Source organism: Syngnathus leptorhynchus, chromosome 4 (genome assembly GCF_054491065.1).
Source record: "Syngnathus leptorhynchus isolate UIUO chromosome 4, UIUO_Slep, whole genome shotgun sequence".
Classification (NCBI taxonomy): domain Eukaryota; kingdom Metazoa; phylum Chordata; class Actinopteri; order Syngnathiformes; family Syngnathidae; genus Syngnathus; species Syngnathus leptorhynchus.
The window spans coordinates 9,265,973-9,283,096 of NC_141198.1; the positions used below are offsets into that span (position 1 = coordinate 9,265,973).

The 17,124-nt window shown below is 41.1% G+C and overlaps 2 protein-coding genes across 2 annotated transcripts; one reads left to right on the forward strand and one right to left on the reverse strand.

Moving 5' to 3' along the window:
- Nucleotides 1-259: 259 nt before the first annotated feature.
- On the reverse strand, nucleotides 260-2,102 carry tmem230b (transmembrane protein 230b). The gene is made up of 3 exons (XM_085910026.1): nucleotides 1,812-2,102; nucleotides 1,180-1,302; nucleotides 260-1,087 (listed from the first exon to the last, which is right to left on the reverse strand). Exons 1-3 carry the CDS (start codon nucleotides 1,902-1,904, stop codon nucleotides 947-949), a joined length of 357 nt encoding a protein of 118 aa, XP_085766152.1. The 5' UTR covers nucleotides 1,905-2,102; the 3' UTR covers nucleotides 260-946.
- Nucleotides 2,103-10,189: 8,087 nt separating this feature from the next.
- adra1aa (adrenoceptor alpha 1Aa) lies at nucleotides 10,190-15,196 on the forward strand. The gene is made up of 2 exons (XM_085910133.1): nucleotides 10,190-11,066; nucleotides 14,597-15,196. The coding sequence occupies exons 1-2, from the start codon at nucleotides 10,190-10,192 to the stop codon at nucleotides 15,160-15,162; spliced, it is 1,443 nt and encodes a 480-aa protein (XP_085766259.1). The 3' UTR covers nucleotides 15,163-15,196.
- Nucleotides 15,197-17,124: the final 1,928 nt, after the last annotated feature.

The following is a 17,124-nucleotide window of genomic DNA, read 5'->3' on the forward strand; positions in this document are numbered from 1 at the left end:
CAGGGAAAAATAAACTTCTCCGCACTTAATGATTTTCCTTTTAGGTTAACTTTGATACTGCTCATACTCTGAAAGAAGAGTGTAATTAAAAAAAAAAAGTGGAAAAATTATTTTCAGCCATGCAGCAAGACAGATAATAAAAATTCTTTTAAATAAGACACAAACTGTTGCTTCCTGGTTTCAATTTTTTTTGCTGTTCCTATGTTCCAACCAGGCAATCAAATTTTCAACCGTGGTTGACTTTATCTCTCTTTATTTACATCTTTTTCACATCAATTTCTCATCCACAGAGGTTGGGGGGAGACTATTTTGAAAATGAAGTGTAAATTACTGATATACATTTAAAAATGTTGTAAAGAAAAATAAATGAGGAAATAGATAACCTGAAAAATCTACTGATGTAGAGTAGTAATTATTTGCTTCCCTCCAATGCTAATTTGTTCCTTGAAATGTATCACTTACCCATGTCAATGCAGTAGTGAAGTCATAACTACAATAAATACTGGTACAAAAACAATTCTATGCCATAGAAATGAAACATTAGAGTAGATGCTTGTGCTACACAATTATAAATATTAGAAATTGTATTAAACATTTTACAGCCAGCAGCAAATGCTTTTTTATTTTGACATTATTCTGCTCCATTGGCATGAAAAAAAACTAAGATATTTCATGTACATATTTTTGGATAAGGTGGGCCACATAATGAAAGGCTGCTACATGAATTAAATGAATCAAGAACACATCAGAAATTGCAGCTGTATTCATTTACTGAGTCACAAAACAAATAGTAGAATTAAATTATATTTGCTTCATATTATCAAGGGAACAATATGAACGCTCAGGTTGAGGGAAAAAAGACAATCAATGTACTAAAATGACATCCTTGGCTGAGGGATGCATGTCGGAAATTTGAGGACTTCCTTAAGCTTCAAGAACAAAGCATTTAGTCGTCAAAGTCTGGGATATCATCATAGGAGTATCCTGGGTATCCTTTGGATGCATAATAAGCAATTCGCAGGTGGTAAATTCCAGGGAGAAAAACCAGGACTCCTATGACCAGGACTGGAATGGTGCTTTCGGAGTGCTGAAAGAGGAAGGAAAACCTTTCAGACTGAGCGACAAATGCCATTTCTAAAGTCGTCAAGTGATGGATGCACTGTGAAAAGTCTGACTCACGGTCACTCCAAAATATCCAGCCAGGAGAAGAGAACCGATGACAATTAACAGAGAGCCGATTAAGAAGAGGACTGCGGCGAGTGCTATGGCTTTGTACGGGACTTTGGGTGGACTTCTTTTGAACTGAAACACAGGCAAAACATTCAGTCAATTACTACACTTTATTTTAGTCTATCATCTCCGTTGGCCTGCCAGATTTTTCTTGGAACTAAAATACCTTATGTGTTACAGGCTACATTTAAAGTAATTCTGAAAAAAAAAAAAAAGAATCTTTTTAACAGTAGTGAAAACTAATGTTTTTTGTTGTAGTGGTTTTTAAAATACACTGAACAATTAGACTTGAAAATGAAAATTTAAGAGAACGGCCACTTAAATTCACCTAGAAATGCATATTACAGGCAGTTACGGACATTTCAATCTAAAGATGGAAATTGTTAACTGTTTTCTGACCGAATAAGAAGAGGTTGTTTTTAAAAAAAAAAAAATATATAAAGATCTTTCAATCATGGCATGTTAGCATGGCGGAAACAAGACTGATAAAGGGTGCATAAAAAACATGCAACAGAGACACTTCGAAATAACGAAACGCAATGATATGAAATAATAACAATGTATTATCTTCTCCGTTTTACCTGTAAATCAATGTAGCCGTCGTCATGAGTGGCTAATCTGGAGTATTTGACTTTACTGGCAGGAGCGCCGTTCACAACGCTACGAGCTGGCATCTTTGGTTTGCTATGGACAACTTGCTTAATAGTGTAGGCTACTCCCTACAAAAACATAGACAAAACGATTATCATTATGCAGAGGACGAGCAAGCCGCAAAAATAACAAAATAAAGCCCAAAGAAGACGTAAAGATGGGATTAAGTGGCTTTCGTTTTCTCTAGCGGAACTTCCGTGTTTTTAGACTAGTACGCATGCGCACAATGCATTGCCTTGTCAACGTTGTTTGCATTACAGCATTACAAATATTATAAGATATTTTACATACCTAAAAATTCATTAGTTATAATTAAAAATTAAACATATATTTCACTCAAGTCCCCGTGAACAAATATAGATTTTCATGAAAATATAATTTTCCACATTCTACAAGGCAAAGTGTTCAAACTCAACCGCTTGAGTGCGCTGTCGAGTCTTTAGGAGTAATAACACCGGCGACCGCAATGTGTTGCAGACGGTGTGAGGATTTATTTTTGTGCATGCTCATTTCCGCAGGGGCTCTCACTGGTCAGCTTTGTTTTCACAATGGGTTCAGTCCAGTCTCACAAGATAACGTTTCTGTCTGGGCTGTGGGTTTGCAAATTCATCACATGACAGCTGATGACAGTTTTGTCTGAACAATGCCAATGATTTTAAATTGTAAAGTTTGCTCATCTTTTTCTGTATATTCCATGAAAATGCTGTTTATACTGGTGAAAGTCAATAAATTGAATCTGTTATTATTTTCAGTTGTTCAATTCTAAAGTGAAATTCATGTGTTGCACATTCATTGGGGAAATAGTTTTCTGAATTAGAAGATAATTCCCCAAAATGCACGATGGTGAATTTGGGGTTTCATGACACAGGTTTTGCTTTTAATTAAATTACTAAAATTACTGTTATGCTTCACACAATATTCTCATTTATTTTGATACACGTGTACAACCATGATATATTCCAAGCTGTAACAGATGATTCTGCTTTGTATAAAAAATATTCACCTAGACAGATGGACGGATGAATCACTACTTTGACATTGCCCTCCCTGATCATGCCTAAAATAGCCTTTGGTATAACATTCAAGGAAATACACTAGAAATAACATTTGCACAATTCTTCTCTAATGATTAAGGCTCTGAATAATTCAAGCCCTTGTGGTTGGTGTAGCATTGACCCCGCTTCCCACACCCCACCTTTGCCCTGCTAGTGTTAGAAAATTGGTCTGTCACATAGACAAATATAGACTCTCCTGTAGGCAGAATTCCGACTGCTGCCTGGCCCTACAGGAGCCATCATTATGATCCAAGATCTGAGGCAGGTCTACAATCAGTGATGAATGTCCACAGTTTGTAAATAACCCAGAGGCCACCACTATTTCCTCAGCAGTGATAAGACACCAAATGCATATTTGTATTAGAAATGCTTGCGGCATCAATAACAAACTCTCTAAGTGCCGCAATGCTCACAGTGAGTCTTGAGTGATCATGATGGTGCTGGATGACCTTGGCCATTACCACACTTTCAGAGGCCTACTATTGCTCATGTGGAGGCAATTGAGCATTTGCAAATGGTCTCAGACAAACACGGAGTGTAAACGACATCCTGAAATGTGTGAAGATGAAAGGGGGTGTTTGCTTTTCCCCTGAACAATCTTTGCCAGGATGGCCTCAGTGGGGGTCAAAGGGCTCGGGCCAAACGACCTCATGGCTGAAAAATACAAACATCGACAGATCAAATTTGTCGGTTGAAGAAGGTCCGCAAACAGCCATAAACAAGGCTGTAAACAAGGTAATAAAGAAAGAGATTTGCCATTTTCACACTGCACTCTCAAGGGGAATGTAAACCATAAAATCGTCCATTTATGTTTCAAATCCCCATAGTGCAGCAGGTACTACATCAAGTATGAATCATGCGTAGTGTGCAGGACTTTACAGTACATATATATATAGTCGATGTTTCTATTCATTGTTAATTTTTTTTTTTTTTACATGATGGTGTTCCTTTATTTGATTAGATCTGCTCCTTAAACACAACCACACATGGAATGGAAGTCGTTTCTCTAAACACTGCTGCATCACGGGCACACCCTCCTTTGTGTGCCAATTCTATCCTTATCCGTCCTGTCACTTCATTTGTAAATCCAGTTCCTGGATTTTACATCACCTTTCACTGAGACATTGCTCTAAATGGATCTGATACTTTGCAAGACAAATGTTTGACAAAACATTACAACTGCTTGCGTAAAATAATTGAAATCCAATACAGCCGGGAGAACGCACTTGTTGTCATGACATTAAATCTATATCTGGAATCTGGAATATTCCAAATAACATGTTGAAAGATCTTCCCGTAAATGAACCTATACAGCCTCTTGTGTCGGGTTTACATCCTGTCCAGATATCCACAGCAGTATTCTCTTCGAGTCTTCAAGTTCCAGGTTTGTGCCTCATTGGGAACCACTGGCCTGTAAGCATGGTGTACCTGGCGTAACAACACTGCTGGAGTGCCATCTGGAGATGTGATTAATTAATTAGGTGCTAGATAAGTCATCCCTGGTCAGAGGGGTGCAAAGTATGTTGTCATGTTGTTAGCGCATCTCTGCTACCGGCACAGCTGAGCACACACAGCCATTTTTGATGTGTGTGTGTGTGAGACCCGTAAGAGGACAACATCCTTTGGGTGACACCACGCAGTAGGAGAACAGCATTTAAGCCATAATTAGAGTCCTGTTCGGAGCGGAGTTCTGTCTACTGAGATAATGAGGTCCGCCTTCATTACAGCAATTGCCAAAGCTTCAATGATTGGAGCCCAACAAAAGCCTGCACTATTATAGCACTTGAGCATCCTGAAAAATCTCAATGTCCCTACGTTCTTACTTTTAAAGGCACTACAAGTCGGAATTGATCGAATGTGGCGTGTGGGTGGCACACATGCATGTGCTGCTGATCATTTCTTCATTTTTTGGTTGGCAGAGCAACGTACAGAGCAGATAAATCATTTGACAAATATGCTCCTTCATTGAACATTACGAGGAATGTCTATGCGGCTCGAATGTGAATTTGCAAAGAGAATTCCCCGTTTTGAACAAAAGGCAATTTAGATATATTTGCGATACGGCTGATGAGGCTGTTGTCACGCTCGATACATAAAAATGCAAATTAACCTGGATGTCGTTTCATGAATTATTTACATTGGTTGCAACTATTGTTATTTCTTCTCGATACATCATAACGAAGATGTGACTCTGGTTTGGTCATCTCTATTTTAGGTGCCAGGCTCGGAGTGGTAGTGTAGGTGGACAGCTGTCAGGATACCAGGAGCTTCATAAACCAGATGACGTAGCCCAGAACCTTTATTTTCACAATGTCAGAGCGCGCTATAAAAAATGTCACACCCCCGAGGAGTAGTGGCTTCTAGAATGTGACTGCACCAAAACTTACACATGATTGCACACTTTCATTTTCTGTACATTTTGCTCTGCACATGACAAACAAATCCCCGCATGTTCATTAGTCTTTAAGATAGGAAATCTGATTAATTGAGGCAATTAAGCAGAATGTCACTGTAAATGCCAACATCAGTGTGAATGCTTGGCTCAGGTCGTTGCCTCCATGATGGGGAGTGTTTCCTCCAGTGCAGAGATATTGATTTGGGTATCTTTCGAAAGTCATCAGCCCACCCAACCTCAGGGCCGGCTCATACAGGTAATTGCTTTTTCAACAGGCCTGAGATAGCATGATAAACCCTCGCAAGACGCAAAGAGTCAGCTACTGTGACGGTCGTCCATGAAATGAGAATTCAAAATAATTTAGGGGGGGATCATTATTTCTCCAATAGTTTCAACGCTCATACATATTCCTTCGCCTTGTCTTGTGATTAAATGTTAGTTGAGTTGCTATTTCACACCAATTGATCTGCTACTGTAGTACACAGTTGGGCAGCTTGGATGTGTGCGTGCAAGACAATCATGCATGCACTATCACGAGACCTGATTTGCATAAATGTGTGACTTGATGTCTATGACACCACAATGCCCCATTTCGCAATGGAGAGCCTGAGAGTCTATTGGGCGTGAAAAAAATCGTCTTGCTTCAGGTTATGGATTTTAAATGTGTCATTTGTTTCTCTTTTCATTCATCTTGCATTTACATAGATGTAAATGTAAGATGTAAATCCTTAGAAGGATTTATCTTGATTTTCATCTAATAGTACTTGCGGAATAACTTCCCCGCAAAACAAAATTCAAACCTCGTTGCTTTGATATGAAGTGGCTGAGTTACTATTTGGCAGTAGAGTCAAGTTGTGCTTTCAAATGATAAAGTTTGCCCTGACTATATTAAGTCAAATGAAATGTTTCGAAGAATGTTTCACAACAAAAAGCTAGCTCTAGATGTCTCCTGATAAAATGAATTACACGCCCAAATTAACTAACCACGAATGGGATTGTTTTAGATTCACCTCTCCATCATACCTTCACAGACAGAGGCAGACAGAGAGAGAGCGAGAGAGAGAGAGAGAGAGAGAGAGAGAGAGAGAGAGAGAGAGAGAGAGAGAGAGAGAGAGAGAGAGAGAGAGAGAGAGAGAGAGAGAGAGAGAGAGAGAGAGAGAGAGAGAGAGAGAGAGAGAGAGAGAGAGAGAGAGAGAGAGAGAGAGAGAGAGAGAGAGAGAGACCTCTGTGCGCACTAATAATATAACGCCCTTTATGAATTGGCACCATGCAGATGAATGGCAATTGCCCATTTGTTGTTGAGGCAGTTGAGAAGTAAGCTACAGACAGTAAATTGATTTGTTGGCTTTAAATGATTTCCAACTCGTGCAAGATTAATATTATAATAAAGATCTGAACATTTGAATTCATTTTTGAACACAGATTTGTATCAAGGTACACTGAGCGTAAGTGCACAAGTTCAATCATGAGAGGCTTCTAAAAGTCTCATAAACATTTTTCATTGAGGTTCTTCTCGGTGAAGGTGATAGACTGAACGTTGATGGAATATTTCTCAATGGGTAGTCACTTTGGGGGATAGAGTAATAGGTTGGGATGACGTACATGGAGTGTGGAACGATAAGGGAATAGATGGGGGGGGGGGGGCGCGCACTATGCAAGGATGTAGTTCTGACTGACTGACTGGCTGACTGGTGATGGGGAAGACTGATCAAGTTGACTGGAGGAGGGGAGAGTCATTAGGCGCTCATCGTCATTTGTTGTGCCGGGGAACACGTGAAAGACGCTCAGTGAATCGACTCACTCGTGAAGCTTTCTTCGCAGTGGGTGCACTTGATCCGCGGCTTTTAGCGCATGAGGAGACTCCGTGGGCGCAGACTTTGCGGGAGATGTTAAAACACCAACAAGATACGGGTGAGTCTGGTTTATTCAATTAATATATATATTTTAAAAAAACGATATCTTGCATAATTGAATAATCCGCAAATAGCTGCTTTCACGGCTGCTGTAAGCTCTGGCAAGGTACTGTATCACAAATTGGACATTAAGAAAAAAATGAACTGCATTTAAATCAATGCCAATACGTGTATATGAATATGTAAACACGTATGTGCATTAAAAACGTATTTTACTGCATCTCCTAGTATTTCTGGATGTGGTTTGCATGAGTGTAGAGCTGCAAGCATCATACACGTTGGCAGTCACGGTTGCATTGTTTTCACTATTTGTCTACCTTGTGACATTGCTAATAGGATTATCATAGTTTATTAAAAGATAGGGTCAAATGTATTCGTATCAATCCAAACTGAGTAATTATTTTCCTTGTCAAGGCAGAATTACTTATTGCTGTTATAACCAACAACATGGCTTTTATTAAAATGCACTGGTGTACCTATTAGTTTGTCCTCTAAGTGTTTATAATGTAGTTAAACTGGGGCACATATTCTTTTTTTTTTTTTTTTTTAAAGTCCTACATTTGCGTTAACAAAGTGACATGAAGTGATTCTTATTGGAAACGATTTTTAATTCTAAAAATGTACTTTATGGCTCAGTGCCTTGGCCTTGAGTCACTTGTTCTGTCATTCCTAAGGAGGACACTAAAGCGAGTGTCTGTCAGGAGGCGTGCAGTGGTCCCTGCTTGCGTGAGGAGGTGGAGATTGCAACTGAGCCAGAGTGGATGTTTACGCTTCCACTTAAAAATAACTGCGGCCATGGAGTGACCATATGTCTCAAAATGTCCTCACTATTATTGTGAATTTCAGTCCCTGTTCATTAGCAGCTCCATGTGCTAGTGTGTCCGCCAAATTCCTAATTCTCTTCCCATCATATTGTGAGCTTCTAAAAGGGAGAACCTTTTGATCACATAAGCACAGAGGGCTATCTGTGGAGCATGATTGGCCCAAAAGAAACACATATCAAGAGTAGTACACTGCTCATCTCATCTTCAAGCACATTTAGGGCTAGTGAAATCAACAGGTCTTTTCATCATGGCTCAAGATAATGAACTTGCATGCAGTTCTCCCTGAAAGATCAAACTGGATGAAAGAGGCTCATTTTGAATCTAAATCCTGAAGAAATGAGCTCACATTAATAAATTGAGCACTCCCGCACAAGCAGTCATGGTTGCGTTTATGCACTGTTTTGTCCAAATAATTTCCTTCCATTTGGTAAAAGAATGCCGTGCCTTGCGTGAATACAATCCGAACAAATATATTGCAGCCGGCGCCGATGTAATTTTATGCTAATATGCATATATTCCAAAATGATGACGGTAAAAGTTTTTTTTTTTTTCTGAAATGCCTCCGTGGACAAACATTTACATATTACTCCTCGAAGGCAATAGACAGCTCAGCAGGCATATGCATCTTTCAAATAGTGTGGGTGGAAAAGGCGCTGAGCTGCTGGCTCCCAATGACCTCTGGATGCGAGCTATGCCACACCTTCAATGAGGCGAGCACACTGCACAACTTATCAGCGACGCGGAGTCCATCAAACACTCCAAAGAGCCTTCTGTGCAGTGCTGAGCAGAGACTTGCGGCAAAATGTCAGCGGATAATAGTGTGACGAGAGTGGAGAGGAGAGGAGGGCAAGGGAGGGGAGCTGGAGAGGAGAGGAGGAGAGGAGAGGAGAGGAGAGGAGAAAGATACACGAGGAGATTGCATGATTTCATCAAATGTTAACCATCACAATTGATTTGACGACACCAGTGTTTAACATTCATGTGGGCTTGATCTTGTTTCTAATTGCTGTATCTCTCTCTTCTGTATATAAGAGTATTTTACAATTTTTCCAATTTTTTGTTCTGGTCCATATTCTTTGTGGGATGATTGACAGATTAACAGGAGAGGAAGGAGGGAAAAAGTGAGCAATTTAAGCAAGGGTTTCTTTCATCCGCAACCTTGGGTCGTGTTTTGTCCATGTGAACATAAAGAAGCTGTTGTGGTCATGTTGACCTGCAGGGCTGAGCCTTAAATGTTTTCTCTCCAACTTAAGCATGAAGGATTGGCAATGTAAACATACAATTAAATGTAAAAAAAAAAAAATGTTAACAAGGTCAGCTGCTTTTTTATTGTGATGAATGCAAGTTTGAATTTCCTATTTTCTTTCAAAGGCTGCAGCACCATGCCTGCTGTATTCACACTGCAATTAGTCCAGCAATCAAGAGCAGCAATCTGGAACATGACTGCACCAACCTACAATTGTGTCATGGATTCTGATTTTGTCTTTGGACTGAATCCCTAACCACGGATGTGAAAACGGACTGTACTGAATCAAAGAAAAGCTCGAAACTGACTACAAGCCTTTTTTTGCACTTTCGGATTCAAAATACATCATCTGGCATCGCAGAACTTTGAGGAATTGTACCGTCAACTAAACTCAAACTCCATTTTATTAGTCTGAAACTGGACAGTGAGCGAAACAACAAAGAGCCTTTGGCAAGCATACAAAACGGTGTCGTTGAAAGTCACCCAACAATTCTGACACCATTCGTCCATGAACTTTTCAGAGTTCATGCAAAATATTAAGATGAGTGCATACTGAGCTCAGAGTACACAGAGGATTTTTTCGGAACATATACAAAGCAGCATGCATTCTTAAGTGATTTTCAATGTGGAGCATGAACATTTTGAAGGCATTAATTACACTCATCACATTATTACGCCGCTCTCACTGTGTTGCTGCACGCGTCATGTGGTCGCGACATAATGGGTCGACGGACCGCGCCATCTTTCACACTGTGTATTGTCAAGGCTGACTACTCGTGCCCCTCCACCTGCGGTGAAATCTAAACCAAACTGCACACAAACTCATTTGGCCATCATCGTGGTACGGGAGCAGATGCCGTGCCGTGCTGCCCAAAATGACACCGGCTCCTCTGACACCAAACTGCTCCAACTGCAGCCATGTGTTAACTCCAGAGTTCAGTGTAGTCAAGGCTGTTGTTCTGGGCTTGGTTCTGGGCGTCTTCATCGTCTTTGGAGTCGTTGGGAACATCTTAGTTATTCTCTCAGTGGTTTGCCACCGACACCTGCGTACAGTGACTCATTATTTCATCGTTAATCTCGCCGTGGCCGACCTGCTGCTGAGTTCTACCGTCCTACCCTTCTCTGCCATATTTGAAATCCTGGGCCGCTGGGTGTTTGGACGGGTCTTTTGTAATGTTTGGGCAGCTGTTGATGTACTCTGCTGCACAGCCTCAATCATGAGCTTGTGCGTGATATCCGTGGATCGCTACATCGGGGTCAGTTACCCGCTGCGTCATCCGGCGATCATGACAAAGCGCAGGGCCCTGCTGGCCCTCATGCTGCTGTGGGTGCTGTCAGTCGTCATATCCATCGGGCCGCTGTTTGGCTGGAAAGAGCCGGCACCGGATGACGAATCCGTCTGCAAGATCACAGAGGAGCCGGCCTACGCTCTCTTCTCCGCTGTGGGCTCCTTCTACCTCCCCTTGATCATCATCCTAGCCATGTACTGCAGGGTGTACGTGGTGGCTCACAGAGAGAGCCAGGGCCTGAAGGAGGGTCACAAGACCGAGAAGTCGGATTCGGAGTTTGTCATACTCAGGATTCATCGAGGCAACACCACTGTAAGTGACGACGAGTCCCTTCGCAGCCGCACACATTTTGCCCTGCGATTGCTAAAGTTCTCGAGAGAGAAGAAAGCGGCCAAGACCCTGGGAATTGTCGTGGGCTGCTTTGTCCTGTGCTGGCTGCCTTTCTTCCTCGTCCTCCCCATCAGTGAGTATGAAAGAAAAACTTCATTTACTACACTTAACGAAACAACATGATGATTGACCCATGCTATTACATTACTTTAGAAAGACTAAGGAGGTTTTAGGACGCATGCTTTGCTTTTGCAGTTATGCAGCTTTTGGACTTTTTATGAAAATATTTCACTTTTTGTCTGCTTACCAAGTCTATTTCTTTGCAGAGTTTCTTTACATCTGTAAAGTCCCGAGTTCCTGTACAATTGCACTCTGCCTCGTAGGAGATGTATTATTTAACAATGTATTTATTAGTGTCGTTGTCGGTTGCAGTGGCGAACAACTGCACTGCATCATAATGACAGGTTGTTTTTTCACCACCTCATCTTACACGAAAACAAACCAAAAAATACATATCAATAACATCATTCAATATGATCAAGTGGAGTTCTACTAGCACAATTTAAAAATTGTTGAATTAATATTTCTCAGATATTGTCACCCAGTCCCCTCCTCAAAAATACAGCGTTTGCATTTAAACTTAGATTGAGTGCTCACACCTAATGTGGTGGTTGGAGAAAATAATTAGATATCCTGTTGATTTATGGGTTGCCTTGGAATCTCTATAATTTTTCAGATAGAAGATACAGCAAGCCGCTATTACTTTTAAAGACACTTATGGACCGCCACGGGTGATGTTGTTTTTAATTTGTCCAATTTATACTATGGGGAGTGGAGGGCTATAGGTTCATTTTATAAGTAAAATAAAAACTCAGCATACCCGTAGGGAGGCGCAGTGAAGCATTGGTTAGTACGTCCGCCTGATAGTTCTGAGGTGCAGGGTTAGATTCTGGCTCCGGTCTTTCGATGTGGAGTTTGCATGTTCTCCACATTCCTATGTGGTTTTTCTTCCAGGTGCTCTGGTTTCCTCTCACAATCTAAAAAAAAAAAAAAACATGCATGGTAGCCACTCCAAATTGTCTGTGGGTGTGATTGTGAGCCTAAATGCTTGTTTGTCTATACGTGCCCTGCGATTGGTTGACGACCAGCTCAAGGTGTCTCCCGAGACTGTTGGGATAGGCTCCAGCACACCCGCCACCCTCGTGAGGATAAGCAGTTCAGAAGATGACTAAATGAATGAACATGGCGACAAAGAATATTACCTGCAAACAGATGTCAGACACTCAATGCTCAGCAAAGATGAACAAACGGAGACAATAGCCAATCATCCTGACAAGTGTGAGTGTACAGGAAATAGGATGTATCTGGATTCACTCGGACTAATCACAGTACACAGGTGAAGATGGTTCCCTAACACCTGAAAGGTCACGTCTGATGAGACGTGACCAATCAAGTGACAGGAGAGAAACAGACACTGTCCCTCCAATAAGGAATCAAGCCATTCTGCCGAGCCACAAACTAGCTAATTGTGGCGTGAAATAGAACAATAGCCAATTAAAAAGCGACTTTAAGCTTTGCGTTGCTGTCAGACTTTTAAAAGAGCAACTTGTGTTTCCCATCCTATAGTGAGATAAGATACGTAAACGTTACAAAAATATCACAGCACATCACCCCAAAAAAGCTACAATACACTCTGAAATGTCCATTAGATGGTCTTTATTTACCCATGAATTTACTTAGGGTGATCCGGGCCTGCTTTGGTTGGACACAGATCTGACTCACAGGAATTGAATTCGGACCAATTAAGTCAAATTGGATAATTTCGCAAGGCACACCTGATGATCTCCCATGGCACAGAGGCAGAATCGCCGCTCTCAGTCATTCACCGCAAATAATTTGCAACTGCATTGTAGTTTCGGAATAAACAAACAACCAACTTGCCCTCCTTCCTTTATTTTTACAACAACCATTTGTTCTTCATTGTATTTTCCAGTAGTATTGATGCTTCTTTCAGGTCAGTCTTAGTACAATCACAGACATTTTGTTTTGGGAGGATTGTCGGTGGAGATATTTTTATTTGTGCTATACTCTGTTGATCTTCTCCAGTACACCACTTAAGAGTAGTCAACAACTGTGATGTGTGTGCTGCAGGAATTTTTTGACGTGACTTAATTATTCAAGTTATTTATTCACTACAATTGATGTATATGCATATAGTGCAAACTTTATGCAGTGGGTGTTATTGCTTATCCAGACTAAGACTAGAGGTTTATTACACTCCAGTCATTTGGGTGATTTTGTTGGGGCGTGGGGGGGGTTCTTGGAGAATTAAAGAAACCGCACTCAGTAGGTGTAAACAGCAAGTATCAAAAGGAATTTGCATTGTATCTAGTCGGCACACTTTGCTGATATTAGTGAAAGTGCGCAACAAACAATCTTGGTAGTTTGTGTAGAAAGATGTTGAGCATGTTTTTTCAACAGAATTGTCAGTCACTAGTTGTTTTTTTTCTTCTCCAAATATTGGATCTGAGCTTGCTACAAAAGGGGAGGGCATTATCTGAGATATTAGATTGCACAAGTGATGCTCGAGTCTTGACAAGCGGTTGGCCACATTTTGACAAGGCAGTGATGCTTCAACTCAAACACGAAACTACCAAGGGTATAGGCAATAAGCGAGTTGCTTTTTTTGTTTGTTTAGCACACCTGAGGATAAAATGATGGAACTGTACTGTGAGGCGCAAAATTATTTGCTCCCAAGCGCTCTTCTCACCGTCTTTCCATCTATCTCTGTATTGCAATCTCATTTTTCAAAGGCAGTGTTTGACATCTGCAGCAGCCCGTCCAATAAAGTCTTGCACATGGCAGCTTTTCCCCAATGTCCTGGACATATCATTGACAAACAATCTGACTGAAAAATCCCTAAATGCACACTAGCCTTATATTCTCATATTCAGTGTTTTTTAATTAACAAAATTCCCGAGTGTAAATTCCATAAAACTATTTTAAAAAAAATACAATCTAATGCCACTGAAGTACTACATCATGACTGGCTATAAGATTGACCAATATGAATATTTTAGTAATAGCACTTGACATCATTTAATAATAGCAACTTATACACATGATCCACAAAAAATTGCTGAAAAGTAAATGATTGATTGTCAGTATGTGCCCTGTGATTGACTGGTGACCGGTCCAGATATAGCCCACCTCAGCAGCTGCATTGCCAGAAAAGACAACGGAGTACAAATCCTGGCAAAAATAAGGGACTCCGTCTCAGAGCATGTTCATTCCGCTATTTTAGTTTTTAGAAAAAAATACTCATCGAAATGAGGCGAATGAAAATAAACATCCTTGGAGACACTGGCGGTGCTAGAATTTCTTTCCATGGCAGGTCCAAGAATATCTCAGGGGTCCGCAAAACTTTATTTCTTTTTACACAACCAAAAAATTCATCAGAAAACACTGATTAATTCGACATACATTCCTTTGAGGGATTGGTAGAAATGTGGGGGGGAAAAAAATCCTAAAATAAGGAAAAGACCCAAAAGTGGATTATCTGATGGGTATATTTAAGGGAGCAAGTGCTTATGAAATAGAAAAGTGAAGTCTGACCCTTCATTAGTCTCTTTGCTGATCTTTACTTTTCATGCATCCCGACAGGTTCCATATTTCCTGCTTACAGACCACCAGACACAGTCTTCAAGATCACCTTCTGGTTGGGCTACTTCAACAGCTGCATCAACCCCATCATCTACCCATGCTCTAACCAGGAGTTTAAAAAGGCCTTCCAGAGTTTAATGGGAGCTCACTGTCTGAGAGCCAGTCCGAGACAACATCATCGTCAACATCATCATCATCATCAGGCTGTGGGCCAGAGTCAAATGCACGTCCACAACCAGCCCCTGACTTTGAATCTTGCTGACAGGGGGGCATCCGGTCGCCTCAGCCCCTCCTCTCCCGCTGATCTGTCCAGGACTCCATCCTCTCGGGACAGCCGGGAGTGGAGCGTTTTTTCCGACGGTCCCACCGTAGGAACCGGAGCAGCAGACAAAAGCAGAAAAGTGGCCAAACTCTGCAGTAAAAGCTTCCAACGGACCTGCTGCTGCGTCCCCAGTGGCGAGAGACCCCCACAAGAGGAAACGTGCACCCACCCGCCTCCGGTCGGAAAACTTCCCACCATTAAAATCCATCAGTTATCCTTGTCGGATAAAGGGGAGCCAGTATAACCACTGTTTTCTCAAATGAGAGCATGTTTATTGAGTTGAGTCAGCGTTGTAGCCTTTTTAAGCTTCCACAATAGGGGATGAACTCTAGATCAATAAAACCTCACAGTTGGGGGAAGATGGTCTTGCAGGAAGAGGCAAAGATTGTTCACCAAATAAATCTGTGTCAAGTATCTTGTTTACATATTATACAGTAAATTACTGAAGAATATTCAAATGTATTTTTTGTTGCATGATAAATGCTGGTGAATGGTGCTACAGTTATCCCCAACGTTTTCCAAAAGAAACCTTGTGTATTTTCAGGTCACATGACAATAAATTTGTATTTGCCCAGAAGGTTTTGCATGGTGATATTAGTGGACTGGTTTATGAACCTATCCAAAGTTGAGATCCATTCATCTCTCCGTATATTCCCACAAATTGATGCACCTCCTTGGGTGCATTTGCCAGATGGAAGTCTTAATATACTCATGGAATTTGACTGACCTTGTGGTTGCTGACCTCAATCCTGACCAGCCCCCAAGCCTCTTAAAAAAACCCCACCAGATTTGGATGTTAAGATAAATCATGTACAGTCTCAGACATTCCTATCTCAGGCTCTTCTCATCCATACATCTGTCATCCACATATGTAACTTGTTGCCTTTTGTCAGATGATCCATGTATGGTGATGTTTACTACTGCGATGGGTCATAACTGCAGCTCTCTGCCAGCGCGGTTGATTGATTTCCTCAAGGGTGCTTTCTTGATGAGTGCGATACCGTTAGCATCATCTCACCGCTCTCACCTTGCACGCGTTAAGTTTGCAGCGCAGCCGACAGCTTTGTCACACGAGGGGAGCTGCCAGGGTGCTTGTCATTGGCTGGCACATCTGTGACCCCTTAAATCACGCCATCTCTGCACAGATGCCATTATGGGAGGCACTAGCAGCAGCTATAAAACCGGAGATGATACCGCTGACCTAATTCTCACCTCTTGCTATTGTCCTCTGAATAGGGATCATGACTATGAACCCCTTACAGTAAATATCTGTGTCCTGTTATATGATTTCCTATACGCATGAGCATGGAATACAAGATCTGATTTGATGCTCTGCATGAGTCAAATGAAGACTCCAGAGCAGGGTTGCTATTTTATGATTAAACACTCACCAGTTCAACAGGGGATCAAATGCAATCATGAGTTGAGGATTGGAAGTTCACTCTGTGGAAAGATGCAGGTCAAATAAACTGTTTGGACATACGTATTGGACATCTGGTCTTTGCACAGTCACAAAAAAAAGAGGAAAAATAAAATTGTAAATTAATTTTCGACAAGGTTTTGAATGTCTCAGAGGAAATGTCTGTTCACTGATGTCTGATACATCAAATCTGCTCTGGAACATAGCAAATTTGTCCAATAAGCTTTATGTCATGATTCAAGCACTTTTTTTTTTTTTTCACACTGAAGCAAAATCACATTGGAGCAGAAAGAGTCCAAACTTTTCCCATTAGAAAGAGTAGGCGAACCAATACTGGAGTGCAAAATACATCAGTAAAATGACATTTTAGTTGCAGATTATTACCGGAAACTTTCCAACCACTTGTTCGATGATGCGCCGCTGATGACTCATTCAGGTCTGCTCCCCAAGAGGGATCAGTTTTGTGACGCCTTCCTGAGGCAATTTCTTGGCCAAAGCTATTATTCGTGGGTGGCGATGTCGACATTAAGAACCCCCTACTTTGTAATTACTTGGGTCTAGTCTGGGTACTTGTCTAACAGCCATTGGCTCCCGCCAAATGTTTTTACATTGAGAAAAAAGGTCATTATTTTCACGTGTTTAGCTTACTTTACCTCCAAGTTTGAGGGCTGAACAGCTGGAACACGACAGAGAGCTTATTCTTTGTTTGCCTCCACACTGTCATAGCAGTGATGTGTACCTATCTCGGCATATATAAATATATATATATATATATATATATATATT